The sequence below is a fragment of the Lepisma saccharinum genome, chromosome 24 (assembly GCF_977018435.1).
Source record: "Lepisma saccharinum chromosome 24, izLepSacc3.1, whole genome shotgun sequence".
Taxonomy (NCBI): Eukaryota; Metazoa; Arthropoda; class Insecta; order Zygentoma; family Lepismatidae; genus Lepisma; species Lepisma saccharinum.
The window spans coordinates 34,828,134-34,844,709 of NC_139252.1; the positions used below are offsets into that span (position 1 = coordinate 34,828,134).

Here is a 16,576-nt window from a genome sequence, read left to right on the forward strand (position 1 = left end):
TAATAATAATAATAAATAAAATTCAATGTCCTAATCAACAGTATAGCTTTCTGCATTTATAACTTACTTCATGCAGTGACTTGTTAGTTAACTGTATGAGACCAGAGTTGCAATGTACAGTCACGTACAGGTTTGGGTTGTAACGATCCCATTGACTCCCAGTGCGTTTGTTTATATCCAGAAGTGTCCGTGACTGTACATGTAAGTGACTAGTAATTTAGTAAGCTTAATTCTACTTCGACCACCACAGGATTAACAAATTTAATCCACTTCAGAAAGAGGTAAATGTGTAAACAACGTTCTTTATTCCTTGGAAAAGCGAAAATATGCTGAATATGTCAGAAAATTGTTATTTGCTGTCACATAGAAATTGCATATGCTTTAACGAAGCGCCCTAACTTGTGCAAAGTTATGAAAAATCACAGCAGTGGAAGACTTATCAGTTATTCCATTTTGTATTTCATGCATGCGGTTTGTATTATTTTTGTCTTTGTTACTGCAATTTGGGAGATACATGAAAACTTCTCGGTGAAAACCAAACATATGATGTTTGCTTTGCTGCGGAAAACAACACAATTTTGTTAAAAAAAAGTGGGTCTTACTGAGATTGGTGTCCAGCTTTCAACTATTTCCCGGATTTGTCGGTGGCTGGAATTTGTGATTTCAGATGTAACATTACGGGAGTGAACTTGACACAACTTGTGCTAGGAATGGTGACTGTAATGGATGAAGAATATAAGAAAAATGCAGGCAAAAGAGAGCAGAAAACGATTAAGAAATGAGTTTCTTAATCTTCTTCTCTATATATAAAAAAAAATGTGTGTGTGTGTCTGTTTGTTCAGCAATAACTCTCGAACGCCTGGAGCGATTTCAACCAAACTTGGTACACGTATCACTTGCAACCTGGAAATAAATACACTGGGGGTAAGACACCCCTGGCACACCTAGGGGTGGTGTGGGAAGGGGTGACATGTAAAAATAATTGAGAACCACCGATATTAAATTCCGCACAGACAGACATCCTTGACTCTATGCAATCCGCACAACGATAGTGTTTCTCGTATTGTCTAACATTCAGGTTGTGTTGCGAATGGAATCCACAGTTTTCGTGACACTCCCAATGCGGTTCAACTGCAAGTTCATCTATCGGCATGGGGGGGGGGGGGGGGTGGTGAAAAATAAAATGCCACAAATGACCTAGATTAGTGTCGAATCCATAGTTTTCGGAGTCGCTAAGCTAATTGGTGACATTCACGATCACATTTAAAATTAGTTACATTTTACACTATAGTTAGAATTCATTATTTTCCTGTCTAATACAAGATTGGGGTAAATAAATACCCGGGCAACGCCGGGTAATCAGCTAGTAAAAAAATATAATTTGTGATTTCAGATGTAACATTACGGGAGTGAACTTGACTAAACTTGTGCTAGGAATGGCGATTGTAATGGATGAAGAATATAAGAAAAATGTAGACAAGAGAAAGCAGAAAACTATTGAGAAGTGAATTTTTTAATAAACTTTTCTTCCCCTCACAATGGCAAAATTAAATAGAACTTCACCTTGCAGTGATTATATTTGGTTCTCAAACATAAATATGGGTATATGGAATCCAGATAATATATATTAAAGTGAAATACCAATTTTTCACTTAAAATGCTATTTTAATGCTGGGCTGTAATTAAATTGGTCGCATATTAGTCAGTGTTAGTATTTTTTTCCGTTTTGATCAGTTAGTGAGTAATTTTGATCCTTTGACTAGTTTCCATCCCTGAAATCATAGTTGTATCTCAATTGACACAACCAGAGCGACGCATAAGACACTTTCTTGAATTTCGCTGATTAGTACACTCTAAAGCGTAGCAGAATAGAATGAGAAGTCCTTTGAGACGCTAGACGTGTAAGGACCTTGCTAACATTTGCAGTAAGTGGAGTGGAAGAGGAATCAATGTTGCCACAACGGATGAGCACAATTTTCCTTTCCTAGGTACAATATTTCCCTTTCTTCATCTCGGAAACATTGAAATCGCTTTCACCAAACTTCATAAATTATCATTATTTCCTTTAACCTACACAAATTTACTAAAATACTTGGATTTTTTGAAGGAATGACAAAAATTAAACTAATACTATAACATTGTACACTTTGCGAAAAATATAAGAAATTGGAAAATTATCATGTCAGCAGTTAATATTAGGCTAACAATACCTGTGTTGTTGCAATTATTTTAAAATTTAGACAAGGAGAGATTGTAGCTTTGTTCCCAAGCAAAGTTAGAAATCTCAATACAAGCTCATTTTTTGGGGGTGGAGGTGGGAGAGATATCACTTAAAAAGAGATTGAATGTAATATATGACTCGGATTCCTTCAAATTCCCTGTAATTTGGTAACTTCCATAACCATTCCATTTTCACCTAAATCTTGACTTGCATTTCCCTGCACCATGAGAAATTTCCGTCATAGGGCAACACTGAGGAGTTCCACATGACGGCTGTCTGAAGCGTGGCTCCCACTAGTCCCCATATGCATGCCAGATGCAGAAGGATTTCCAAGCTGCCTTGTGACTCATATGAACGTGTGGCTGCAGGCTTCTCATTTGTTTCCGTCAGTTATTGTAACAAGTGGAAAATTAGCTATTTATCGAAGAGGAAAAGATCACCCTTGAATCGGAACTGAGATGTCACCTTGCCTCCTAACCTATGTCTGGCGACTTGGATATTAGCGACGATACATTTTGCGTTGTGTTTTATGTCTGATGGTTTGTTTAAAGTGTCAGTCTTTCTTTAAGTTTTTGTACGTAAATTTAGCCCAGTGGCTGCTCAATAATCATGAGGTGGAGCATTGGTGAGATACTTTTTGTAAAATCTCCCCCCCACTATGTTCCTTATTTTTTAATTAGCAATCGCTTTTTATTCTATGTGATTGTTGCTGATATTTAACAAGACCAGGGCCTCCCTGATAGCGTAGTGATATCGTCGCCGCCTTGTAACAAGGGGTCCCGGGTTCGATACCCGCTGGATGCACTTAATGGTGTCTGTAGATCCTAATATATATTATTTTTACTTACAGGGCGTGGTCAGCTATAGAAACCATAGAGGACCATACTTGGTACACTGTAGCAGGCAACCGGACGGATAGCAGATTAGACAGGCATCAGGCAGACAAGGTAGGTGGAATAGTTCTGTAAACTTCGTACGTAGTTTTCAGACTAGAATGACACGACACACGGCGCTCCATGTTATAATGAACCTCTATGGAGATTTCACTCCCAAGCATCACGTATAGCCAATCGTCGTTAGACATGGTATTCATCCTCTGTATGAACGGTGAATGCTTTTCTTTTGTTATTACCGAGTAAAGTTGGGAGTGGGTGAGTGTAAATTTCCAAACTCAAAGTACTTGTACTAGAGTACATTTTCAGATGTTTGGTGTTTCTTGCGTTGAAATGCCCATGTTGTGGGACAAAAAAAAGAATACGAAGAATTCATGCATTTGAATGCACAAGAAGTAAACATACCCACTGCAGATTTCTTTCCTATGTTTTGATACAGTAACGTTCAAGGTCGATGCTGTTTGCTATTTCTATAATGTTAGCCCTCACTCTGTAAAACCGTACAACAATTTTTAGACGCCCGTCACCCAATCAGTAATTTTTTTCTACAAAATGTTGACAGAAACGGCCAAGTTTGCAATTATTTCTATAAAGTTGCGGTATAGAAAAGGCAATGTAATTTTGTTAAGGCGATGAAATTTTTGGAAGCTTCAGGTCAATTAAGACCTGATCATCAGTGTATATACTACATAGCCTAGGGTACCCTCATAGGAATGTTACGTTCTACAATAGGCAAAATATTAAAAAAAAAGGAACACTATAAGTGTCAGAGAAAAGAAGGATGGAATATTTTCTTGAGGAGTAGTTAAATTTAATATATCTCCAAATATAAATAAAAACATGCATATTTGGGTTAAAAGAAAAAGGATTTGTCAGGTTTTACTTCTTTGCTGGGTGACGGCGGTAAGGAGACCCTCACAAGGGGGACAATCACAAATACATATGAACAAGACACAACACAAACCCCACAGAGAATTATACTGGCTGTAAGTCCAGACGCCTGATCCTCGTTACTCTACAGTAGTGCAGTCCAAGGTGTGTTATGTAAAAGGGAGGTCAAGATTTGGATGTTACACCCCACCAAAAAAGTATAGGTAATCATTAGTACGGCTAGGATTTTTATGACCTACGAATCACCAAAATATGCAAAATAAAATATGCTCTTATGACCTAAAATTGTACAAAATATGCCCTTGTAACGACTGTTTCAAACATCAATATCTAAATGCTGCGATATTTTTCACATTTGTACTATTTTTAGTTCAGTTTATGGGCCCTGAGTTGAAATGCACAATGAATACTTTCTGTAAATTTTGAAATGAAAATGAAAAAGATTTTGCTGCAGAAAAAAAACAACCTCGAGTGAACCTAGGATTAAGAAATGACTGTATATTTCTTGAAAAAGCGAAAATATGCTGAATATGACCGAAAATCCATCAAAATGTGCTCTATCACGCAGAAATGGCTAAATATGCCCTTAAGAAGCACCTTAATTAGTTTCTTCATAATATGAATTTCTATATATTTAGGGAACACATCACCCTTACCAAAATAAATATGCTAAATAATGAAAATCCTAGCCCTACTCATTAGAAATTTCATAAAAGCGTACATTTGGCATCTTTTGAAGCTTTAATACTTAAATAGTTACACATTCCAATTCAATAGTCTTTATTCTTGGCGAGGCTGATCTACCACCTAACCCGATACGTCACACAGTTGGTTTGCTTCCCATGTATCAAGTTTCCGGGTCTATCTAGTTGTGAGCCAGTACGCCCCTGAGTTACGCTTACGCAGCGTTAAATTAAACGTAGCCAATGCAGTAGCAGTACCTGGTGTCCCCACCTTGCCACCTCCAGACCACGTCCCAGAACCTCCACGCCCCGTGATTTATGGCAAGAGTTGGTGCCTTTCCTGTAGATTCTGCAAAAGTTGCAATTGCAGGATGTTTTGCAGGTTTTGCGGAGCGGCTTTATTATTTCACGTGAAGCCAGCAACTGGGACAAAGTGGTTTGGCAGTCTTCCCAGTTGAGAAGCAGGAAGAAAGAGGGGAAACACAAGAGCTGCTTTTTCTTTCGATCCATTCCCCTGCTTTATGGAGCCTATTTTGGAACCCTTGCAGAAAAGGTGGTGAAAAAAAGAAGATTCCCCGGAAATTTGCATAAACTATACCTTTATTCTGAGGGAAAATTTTTAAGACGGACTTTGCACTAGGGATGAGAGAAGCCTGCTTCTCTTTTCCAGTACCTTGAAGTAAAAGAGAAGCTCGATCAAGGTGGATTCTCTGTGAAAGAAAACGAGGAAGAAGTCTGTAGGAAAGCCCATGCGTATAGAATTACGCATAAAGTAAGATAGGAAGGAATTTGGAATACGTTGGTCTTGTAAATAAGTACACACGTGGTACGGCAGTGGACAATGTTCAGGTTGCTTTGCTGTGTTTCACACATTAATACATGAGCCTCCCCGATGGCGCAGTGGTAGGTAACGTCGTCGCCTTGTAATCAAGAGGTCCCGGGTTCGATACCCGGTGGAGGCACAAGGCACAGTGGTTCGGATCCCACTTTAAACCGTAGGTCCAGTCCCGATTAGCCTTACTGTGCATAAAGTGTACTTAAAACACCAACTCAAACACATTAATACATTTTTGTTTTCAAACAAGTCCATTGCGCTGTATTTTCGGACTTAACAAAATCTATGCTTGTATGTAGTATGTTTTATTTTTCGTTCCAGTGTTCGAACTGAAGAAGTATTTTCCAGAAATTTCGATACCTTGCGGTTTTAATATTGCTAATTTCTCATGATGTATTATTGTGTTAAAGGGATGTGAATCCCCAAAACTTACCTTTGCACGCTCTTGGATTAAACATCATGTATAACGGATGTGTAGTAGTCTGCCTTGAATCCACGGTTGAGCATCATCTCACTTGAACTGAAACTAAATTTCTCCTAAATAACTGTGCTGAAAAACAAGAAGAGGTGCAGCTACAGAGGGAGGGGTGACGTGACGTTGCCAGATGGGGAGGAGTGGAATGGTTGAGTGTAGAAGAAGTAATAGTTTGAGACGAAAAAGTGAAAATGTCGTGCTCAACTTTGTAGTTGCAGAGGTATTCGATATCTGGTATTGCGGATAGATTGACAGCGCTGTCACTTTGGACAATTTATCAGTCATTTTTTGATTAGTACTTTATAAAAATTGTTCGGTGCTTGGAAAAGGTATTGCTAAACAAGATCCTAATATTCGTAAGAGATTCTGTTTTCTCTTCTGTGACTGCGCGTTGAATACTGGTCTCGGCATGTACGGTCCCAGGTTCGAATCCTGGCATGGGCGTTCCTTTATTGGGTTCTCAGTCATCAATTTCATGTAATCCGTTGCGACTAGTCTAAGAGGCAGAAAAAGCGACGTCCAGCAAGAAAAATGCAGCAGTTGTATAGTTAACACAGAACCAACGAAACCATGATGCGATGTCGGGGTAGTCCTTTTCTTATAACCCCACAACGCCTTGCAGCTTTATGAAGTTCTCTATATAGAGTTTTTTCTTTTTAACTCGGCAGTTCTTGCCAGCTGTTGTTTTCCCCCAGGCAGTTGATTACGGTGAGCATCCTGGTAGCGTGAGCTCCAGATTCAATTTAGCGCTATCACATAGTGAAAGATACGGGACAGATAGATAAATGGGAGATCAGAAACTCCTCACTCATAATGAAGCTTCAAGCAAGTTGCACAGGAGTTTCATGCTTGTAACTAGGCCGTTGCCACCAAAATGTCATCTGAATGGAGTTAATGCTACATACTAGGATAAACCTTGCCTATTGGTACAGTGGGATGCACAAGTATTGCTCGGCAAATTGTCCACGACTATTTTCATTATTTTTTGATGCATTTTTCGTGTTTTTTGTCAGTTGAAGTTATTTGGCGTTTTATTAAGTTCTTGAAGCTCTCATTTCGTAAAACAAAGACAATAAACATTGCGGTGGACAATTTGCTTGGTAATACTTATGCATCCCACTGTACAGAAGATAAGGACCAATTTCCATCTCTGGTTACGGCATGACCATTAAGTTTTCGCAACCGCTATAATAATGAAAATAGTTGATTGTTGACAGAATGGATGTGAGTGGATGGAATGTGATGCTGACCTTCGACCTCTCGAATTTAAACCATTTTTGGTGTGAGGGTTTTAAAGAAATCGTTGATTTACGAAACACCGTATTATCAGAATCGCGCTAGGAAGGTGAACTTACTGTGAAGGTAAAAAGTCTGTAATATATATATTATCTGATTAAATGCATATTTCTAACACGTTTTGATGTGTTTGATGTTAGAAGTTGAATAACACTCCCCTCCCGTAGATGTTTCTCATTCTTGGATATTTCTACATCCCATTGATGTAGCGACCATGTTTATTCTGTAACAAAAGAAAGAAAACCTCCTGGTTACCACAAGAGTACCACCTTTCAGCACAGGAGCGCTCAAGTTCAGTGTGGCCAACCTAAAGAAAATTATGGTGAAAGTGCGGATAATTTTTTACTTCCCCTCGTATGTCTGAATAAGTCTCATAGTGAAGTAATTATTATTATTATTTTTTGGGTAAAGTTTTCAAGTATAATTAACTAGAGTTTACCAAACGCTCTAACGAAACAGAGGGTCTCGGGACATCAAGTCTTGTCTCGATTTTAAAGAGGTCTGTGTCGACTTTTGAAAGGCCGTCTCGGAACTATCCCATTTGAAGAACAGGAATGACTGATAGTACTATGGAGCTAGCTGAACTTCTATATTGATTGAATGAAAGTAGTGCGAATCGATTTGACGTGACCTGCATATGTTACACAAATCATCGTGGACGAATCCTACGTGAGGTGAACGGTGGGAAATGTTTAACTCGGTTACATCCTTGGAAATATTCGACTTCTTATTCTTTTTCGTTAAGAGGCCCTGCTGATAGATACCATTAAGGTGTAATTCTAACGTCTTTACTTGGGAAAATACATAGCGTAAACGTACTCTTCGATTAAAATGAGGCATTTTTGTGCCCTTTGAAAGTTTATTTCACTGGAGGAATATTGTGTGATGCAGTGTCCAATTCAATTCGTTCGTCGTTGTTTCAAAGTTCGTTGGTTGTTCATTGCAGCAGCTGCAACAGTGAAAGAAGGAATGAAATAGATTACAACAACAAGGGGAGTGGATTAGGAATAACACCCTATTTTATTCCCCTTCTGTGATCCCATTTCTCCCAGCTTTAGAGGTATTCATCACCATTTAGCACCAACATTGTCTTAACTTGGGCACTTACGCAAGACATTTGGAGCGAGGGGATCGTTGCGGAAATGACTAGGTGCGAATGAGTTGTTGTTACACACACATTTGAATATGCTCAAATACTTTACTTATCAAATACTTCTTTTGTCCCATTTGGATGCGAATTGAACAGGAAAAATGGGGAAGTTTAGATAGATGAAAGAAGGAGTGGTATTCACTCAGAAGATAAGAGAACCATGTTTCAGAATGAATGGCTGCAGCATGTTTAGCATAAGAGGCAAGTCAGCATACTCAGATCAAGATTCCATTACATTCCAAGTACATTTCTCCCTTATTTGGAAACACACCATCAAAGTTTGCCTGCAGGATGGAGATATACATGGCACCTCAAAATATCCAGACCAAAATAGAATAGGGCGTGTTTTTGTTTAGTTGGTCAATTTAGAATGTTTTAGACTGAAAGCATCCGTAAGGCTGTATTGCCTCAGCAAAGTACATTTCGTCTTCAAAGTTATACCCTTTTTAGATTTCTCGTTCCTTGAGCTGTACTATATACACATATACTTATGTCTAAAATTGACACTTTTCAGAAATAGGTAGGGCCTCCCCGGTGGTGTAATGGTAACGTCGCCGCCTTGTAATCAAGGGATCTCGGCTACGACGCTAGGGTCCCGGGTTCGAATCCCGGTCTGGGCGTGGATGTTTGTGAGTGTCCATTCATCAATTTTATTATTTCATTACTCATCTCCATGTTCGCAAATTAGTCAAAAGTGGCACAAAAAGCGAAGTAAAATAAAGCAAATCAAAATCAAGGGATCTCGAGTTCGATACCCGGAGGAGGCACATTGCACAGTGGTTCGGATCCAACTTTAAACTGTAGGTCCAGTCCCGATTAACCTAACTGTTTACAACAGATTGGGGGTTTAGCAACGGTCCGTTCCAGGATTAGGCCAGGGAAGTTAGGGGAATTTATGAGCCAAGAGCTCGACCTAACATTACCTGGTCTTGTTTCCCTTATCTGCAGGGTTTAGAAATTAAGAATCTGATCATTGGTGACTGCAGCGGGTAAACAAGACCAGGTAATGTTAGGTCGAGCTCTTGGCTCATAAATTCCCCTAACTTCCCTGGCCGAATCCTGGAACGGACCGTTGCTAAACCCCCAATCTGTTGTGTGTGTGTGTGTATATATATATATATATATATATATATATATTATAAATCGACCCATAACCAAATTTTCATAGATACGAGTACAATAGTATCTGTTAGAAAATATATGAATACACCTCACTCAGAACATTTTTTCAGTACTTATAACTTAGAATCCGTACTTCACTAGTTTGGAAATAATAACGTATATGTGCATTTATTAATCAATAAAAGTTACGTAAATCATCTTAAATTTCATAACATCCTCACACAAATTAAGTGTTATAAATATCAAGTGTAAACACACAGCAACTCATTTTCTTATATATAAGAAATGGTATTTTGAAATGAATATGGAAACTAATATGCTAACCTCATTGTCATAAAACTCTATAAAATTCTCTTGATCCTTTTCGACCTAAGACTAAATTTATCTTTCTTACTTCACCCTCTCTCTCACCAATTAGTAATTAATCACGTGCAGCTCATGCTTTGAGAAACGTGTCAGGAAATGCATGCTTATTTGGCATAATGCAGCATAGGCAATGTTAGTTTCAATACAAATGTCTAGCTTAATCTTATGATCAATTCCTATAACTACTTATACTTAATAACTTGTAGCAAATGCAATGAATACAATAGACATTCCTATAAAGATATGAACTAATACACAAGCAATAATAATACGCGAAGCAATCCCAATCTATACTTGTTTATAAAGTAATAACTATAGCACTACTGAAATACATTCTTCTAGCTACTACTTCTTTGAAGAACATCGGGCTCGAACGATATCATTCTTGTTCAAATTGTCATAGTTAAATATAATCAAAGTTATATTTTAAGTGTTATATTATTTAATTTTTCAATATAAGGATATTCATATTTAGCTTTTTAATTTTAAGGAAATTATGTCAGAACAGCTCTTCTCATCTAGTTAACTATACTTAGTGTTGCAACAAGTGTCATTTGTTTTTTTGTTTGAAATTCAGATTGATTTTCTAGCACTGGCGAACAGGCTATTTTATTCTATACATTTGAAAAGATAGGAAAGAAGGTAATCAGTAGGTCGGTCAGTAAAAGAGAGAGAGGAGATTCCAGATAGAAGGTAATTTAATTTGGTAGGTAATCATATTATTTTAGTATTTTGATTTGGAAATAAATAATAAGGGTTATTCTAGAAAATAGTTAGTAGTAGCTAGAAGAATGTATTTCAGTAGTGCTATAGTTATTACTTTATAAACAAGTATAGATTGGGATTGCTTAGCGTATTATTATTGCTTGTGTATTAGTTCATATCTTTATAGGAATGTCTATTGTATTCATTGCATTTGCTACAAGTTATTAAGTATAAGTAGTTATAGGAATTGATCATAAGATTATGCTAGACATTTGTATTGAAACTAACATTGCCTATGCTGCATTATGCCAAATGAGCATGCATTTCCTGACACGTTTCTCAAAGCATGAGCTGCACGTGATTAATTACTAATTGGTGAGAGAGAGGGTGAAGTAAGAAAGATAAATTTAGTCTTAGGTCGAAAAGGATCAAGAGAATTTTATAGAGTTTTATGACAATGAAGTTAGCATATTAGTTTCCATATTCATTTCAAAATACCATTTCTTATATATAAGAAAATGAGTTGCTGTGTGTTTACACTTGATATTTATAACACTTAATTTGTGTGAGGATGTTATGAAATTTAAGATGATTTACGTAACTTTTATTGATTAATAAATGCACATATACGTTATTATTTCCAAACTAGTGAAGTACGGATTCTAAGTTATAAGTACTGAAAAAATGTTCTGAGTGAGGTGTATTCATATATTTTCTAACAGATACTATTGTACTCGTATCTGTGAAAATTTGGGTATGGGTCAATTTATAAAAATAAAAAATAATAAAAAAAATAGGTATTTTCTTCGAAGTAATGCATGGTAGAAAGAGGTTTTAAGTTCTAAGTTATGTATATTTTTTCCAGTACTCTTGATAAATGTGTGAACAACATAATATTATGGTGTGATTTTGGGTTATTGCCTGAGAAAGATTACAATTGTTTCAGTACGAATAACAAGCAACAATTATGATATCTGAGATATTTTATATATGTGGTAATATGTATTTTATTCTACCATTAGCACCTTTTATGTTTTTCAGTAGTAGTTTAATAACTTTGAAATGACAGTGAAGGTAAAGGGTTAAGTATGTGCTGAAATAAATTTAATTAGAAAGAAAAATTATTAATGATGGTCACGGTAAATTTGAAAAGACCAAACTTGTCTTTAACGCATATTATTTGCTTATTATAAAAGAAAAACTATACGTATAGAAGTGATGATCGCAAACTTATTGAATAAAAATGAGCTAATCACTATTAGCATGTTGATAGGCCAATTTGAGGTCATGCCATTGACGCATTTATACTTCGTAAATCTATTTTATACTGATGATATTCTAGGGCAAAAAGTATTTACATATTGTCATGTTTTGGCATTTTGTTCTTAAGTTTCGTGCAGAATCGTATAAAAATCTAATTAACAGATAAAAAAAAGGTATTTTATTGATAGGTTATATTTTAAAAATATGAGTATTATGTCAACTTTTAACTCATGAAAAAATGACATCTTGAACTCTTGTCTGGGCTGGGTTACCTTCCCAGTGGCAGAGCTGCATGCCACCAGGCGCGTCCCCAGGTTGCGGATAGGGGAACGGCCAGCAGATATGTTGGCTAGCTGGAAACAGTCGCGGACAAGCAGCAGCAGGATTGGAGGAGGCAGTGAGATGTGGAGTGGCAACTGCATCTCGGTAAATGCTGCAAGTCTCCGAAGAAAATCCTGCGATGTGGCGAGGAGAGCCGCCACTAAATAAGCTCAGCTACTGCTGCCTTGCAGTAAGGGGAGGGATCCCCACAGGCTAAGGGAAGGAAACCCTGACAGAAAACCGAGGGGCAGGAAGGACTCCGAAGGCACGCTAATGCCAACCTACCTAGGGGAGAAAACCCTATACAAACCTGGTCCTCCAGGTTGGGGGTTGGGCGTGGGGCCGACAACCCCACCCTGCAAAAAAATAAAACCGTTGTGAAACCAATGCAACAGCCTCGGACGATGGATGGATGTAATGGAATTCGAACCTGGCGATATTTACGGACTAATGATTTATCACTTGCAACATGGAATGTCAGGACTTTGTTAAGACCTGGGAAAATGAATGAAGTGTCAAATGAGATATTAAAATTTAGGTATGATCTGGTTGCACTTCAGGAAATTAGATGGCAGGGACAAGGAAGAATTGATAAGCCAGGGTACACATTATTTTATAGTGGACCAGAGAGGAGGACCGGACAATTCGGTGTAGGCTTTATAATAACCAAAAAGATGAGAAAAAGTCTTATGGAATTTGAAGCAATTAATGAAAGGATGTGTAGAATACGGTTGAGAGGAAGATTTAGAAACATAACAATTATAAATGCACATGCGCCTACAGAAGAGAAAGATGAGAACGAGAAAGAAGAGTTCTATGACAATCTGGAACAAGCATGTGGAAAGATCCAAAAGTATGATATGGTAACCGTATTGGGCGACTTTAATGCTCAGATAGGAAAGGACAAGAATCAACAAGGGGTTGCAGGGCGGCATACTCTCCATGCAGAAAACAATGAGAATGGGAACCTTCTTTGCCAGTTTGCTGTCAGGAACAACATGATCATAACAAGTACCTGTTTCGAACATAAAAGAATTCACTTAGGAACATGGAAGGCACCTAATGGAACAATAAGCCAGATTGATCATATACTGGTTAATGCACGTCATGCCTCATCAGTTATTGATGTGAGAAGCTGCAGAGGGCCCAATTGTGATAGCGACCACTACCTGGTAAAATTAGTAATGAGGGAAAAATTGATAGCGGTGCAAAGAAACGAGATGGCCAAGAGAAAGAAGTGGAATATGAAAAAAATGAAAGAAGAAGAAGTTATTAGTGAATATGTAAGTAAGGTACAGAGTAAACTGAAGGAGAAAGAGAATAACAGACTTCGAGTGGTGGAGGAAGAATGGGAAATAATAGAAGGAGTGATAAAGGAGGCAGCACAAGAAACTTTTGGAGAAGAGAAAACTAAAAGGAATGAGTGGTTTGATGAAGAGTGCATACAGGTTATAGATGAGAAGAATAAAGCTAGAGAGAAAATGCTACAGAGGGAAACTCGAAGTAATACTGAGAGGTATAAAGAACTAAGAAGGAAAGCACATAGGGTATGCAAGGAAAAGAAGAAAATGATGTATAAAAAGAAGATGCAAGAAATAGAAGAACTAAATCAGCAAAGTGAAATAAGAAAATTCTATAGAGCTATAAATAGAATGAGAATAGGATTTGAGCCAAGAATAGAAGTATGTAAGGATAAAAATGGGAAAGTAATTGTAGAAGAGAATCAGATACTCAATAGATGGGCAGAGCACTTTAAAGAGATTTTGAATAAAGTGGAAGACCAAGAAGAAGAAGAGCAGTATAATAGGAATATACAAAATAGGGATGGTCATAAGGTACAAGTACCTAGTATTGAAGAAGTTGAATTTGTAATGAAGAAAATGAGTAATAATAGAGTTCCAGGCGAGGATGAGGTGATAATTGAACTTATCAAACTTGGTGGTAACGCATTGTTGGCAGCAATACATAGATTGATTGTAATGATATGGGAAAATGAAACAATGCCACATAAATGGAAATCTGGAATAATATGCCCAATTTATAAGAAAGGTGATAAATTGATATGCGGAAATTACAGAGGCATCACACTTCTTAGTGTGGTCTATAAGATCTTGTCAGGATTGATCAGTGAGAGAATAAAATGTTACACAGAAGATATACTGGGAGAGTACCAATGTGGATTTCGCCCTGGCAGGAGCACTACTGATCAGATTTTTATAATTAGACAGATGATGGAAAAGTTTTATGAACATGATGTGGATTTGCATTTTTTATTTGTTGACTTCAGGCAGGCTTTTGACAGTGTTAATCGAAATGAACTGTTTAAGGTACTTGAAGAGTATAATATTCCCATCAAAATAATAAGACTAATAAGAATGACTATGAGTGGTACTAAGGCACGAGTGAAAGTTTGTAGTAAACTGAGTGAAGAGTTTAAATTCAATGCAGGAGTGAAACAAGGGGATGGCCTTTCGGCAGTATTATTTAATCTAGCATTGCACAAAGTAATGAATGTAGTTGATCAAAAGGGAACCATATTTGGAAAATCCAGTCAAATATGTGCATATGCAGATGATGTTACAATCATTTCTAGAACAATAATAACACTTAAGCAAATCTATGAGCAAATGGAAAGAGAAGCAATAAAAATAGGGCTCAATGTAAATGAAAAAAAGACAAAGTATATGAGAATGTCTAACTCTGAGATCAGAAGAGCACCTCAAGATCTGACAATTGGAGATAATAAGTTTGAGGGAGTTCCTTGTTTTAAATATCTGGGGACAATGGTATATAGTGATAATGATATGAGTAAAGTAATAAAGGAAAGAATACAGGCAGGCAATCGTGCATATTTTGCAAATAAGCAGTTGTTTAGAAATAGACTGATCACAAGAAATACAAAGCTTAAAATTTATAAGACACTGGTACGACCAGTTGTCACTTATGGATCAGATAATTGGACTTTGAAACTGTCAGATGAAAATGCCCTCAGAATATTTGAGAGAAGAATATTAAGAAAGATATATGGACCTGTGAGGGAAGATGACGACTGGAGAATAAGATGTAATGCAGAGCTAGATGATTTAATAAAAGGCCAAGATATAGTGAGATTTGTCAAAGCCCAGAGAATAAAGTGGTTGGGGCATGTGGAGAGAACGATGGACAATAGGATGCCAAGAAGAATGTTGAAAGAAAAGCTTCACCACGTAAGAAGAAAGGGCAGACCACGGCTTCGATGGATAGATGACGTCGCTGCAAACTTGCGAACAATGAAAATTAAAGGATGGAGGAGAAGAATTGATGACAGATTGGAATGGAGGCTGATTGTGGACGAGGCCGAGGCCAAGGCCCACCAAGGGCTGTAGATCCAGAAAGAGAGAGAGAGAACTCTTGTCTGTTTACTATGTTCAATATCATAATTTTAATAAATTTCAAAATAAATATGTTATCTGGTAGTTTCAAAAGTGAAACCTGAGTAGAAGTTTGTTTATTTTCAATTATAGGTGGATGTATATGAGAATCAACACCTGTGTTCTTATGTTCATGAGGTAATTGAGTTCAAAATGTTTTAATTTCATTTTAGTATATTCAAATGTCCCATATGTTATGCTTAGAATTTACTGGTTAGGTCAACATTGAAATTTCATTTGCTTATTAGTGTATTTTATTGATATTTTTCTTTATGTTTACGTGTATGAGGTATTATAAAAATGGGTTATAAAAATCTGTCTAATTTATCATCATGATGGTCAGATAATTACTAAAGAGAAAGACAATTATCTGTATACAATTCGTGTTCATGTTACTTCTTTTATTCAGCATTTATTCATGTACTTTTCAGGTTCCAAAATGACCATTGATAAAGTAAGGACAATTAATATAGTGTTATTAGAGTTCACCATTATCACATTATTAATATAACTGATATGGTCACATTATTCATTTTCTGATTTTCAATAAATATATTCGAGTTGAGAATTATCTACTAAGTGTAATCATGATACGTGAAATAGCATTATCTCTCTATGTGTGAACGGTAGAAGTAAAATGTATGTGTATAATCTATCCTGCAATTTTTGGAAAAATGAAGTAAATGAAAACGAGTATATTCGTAATGCATGGTGATGAAGTACTTAGGATACACAATTATTGACATTAAGTAACAATGTGATTAAACTCTAAACAAACATTAAGTGAAGTGATGGTGATAGGACATTTCATCGGAGGCAATCTGAACATTTCGCCAAGGAGCTGAACTCTCATCAGTGGTGAGGAAGAAATCACGTGTCCCTTACCCACACATCCAGTTAATCGACATGCCGTGGTGTAATTTGTGAAAAGCTTCCAGAAGTTCC

General features: G+C 36.9%; 1 protein-coding gene across 2 annotated transcripts in view; it reads left to right on the forward strand.

The window, feature by feature from the left end:
• Positions 1-16,576, forward strand: part of LOC145978334 (uncharacterized) — a 278,099-nt gene that overhangs the window by 68,757 nt on the left and 192,766 nt on the right. For both annotated transcript variants that reach the window (XM_083110912.1, XM_083110911.1), the window contains exon 4: positions 3,072-3,168. In XM_083110912.1, the coding sequence (XP_082967038.1) occupies positions 3,072-3,168 (97 nt within the window). The remainder of the gene's footprint in view (positions 1-3,071; positions 3,169-16,576) is intronic.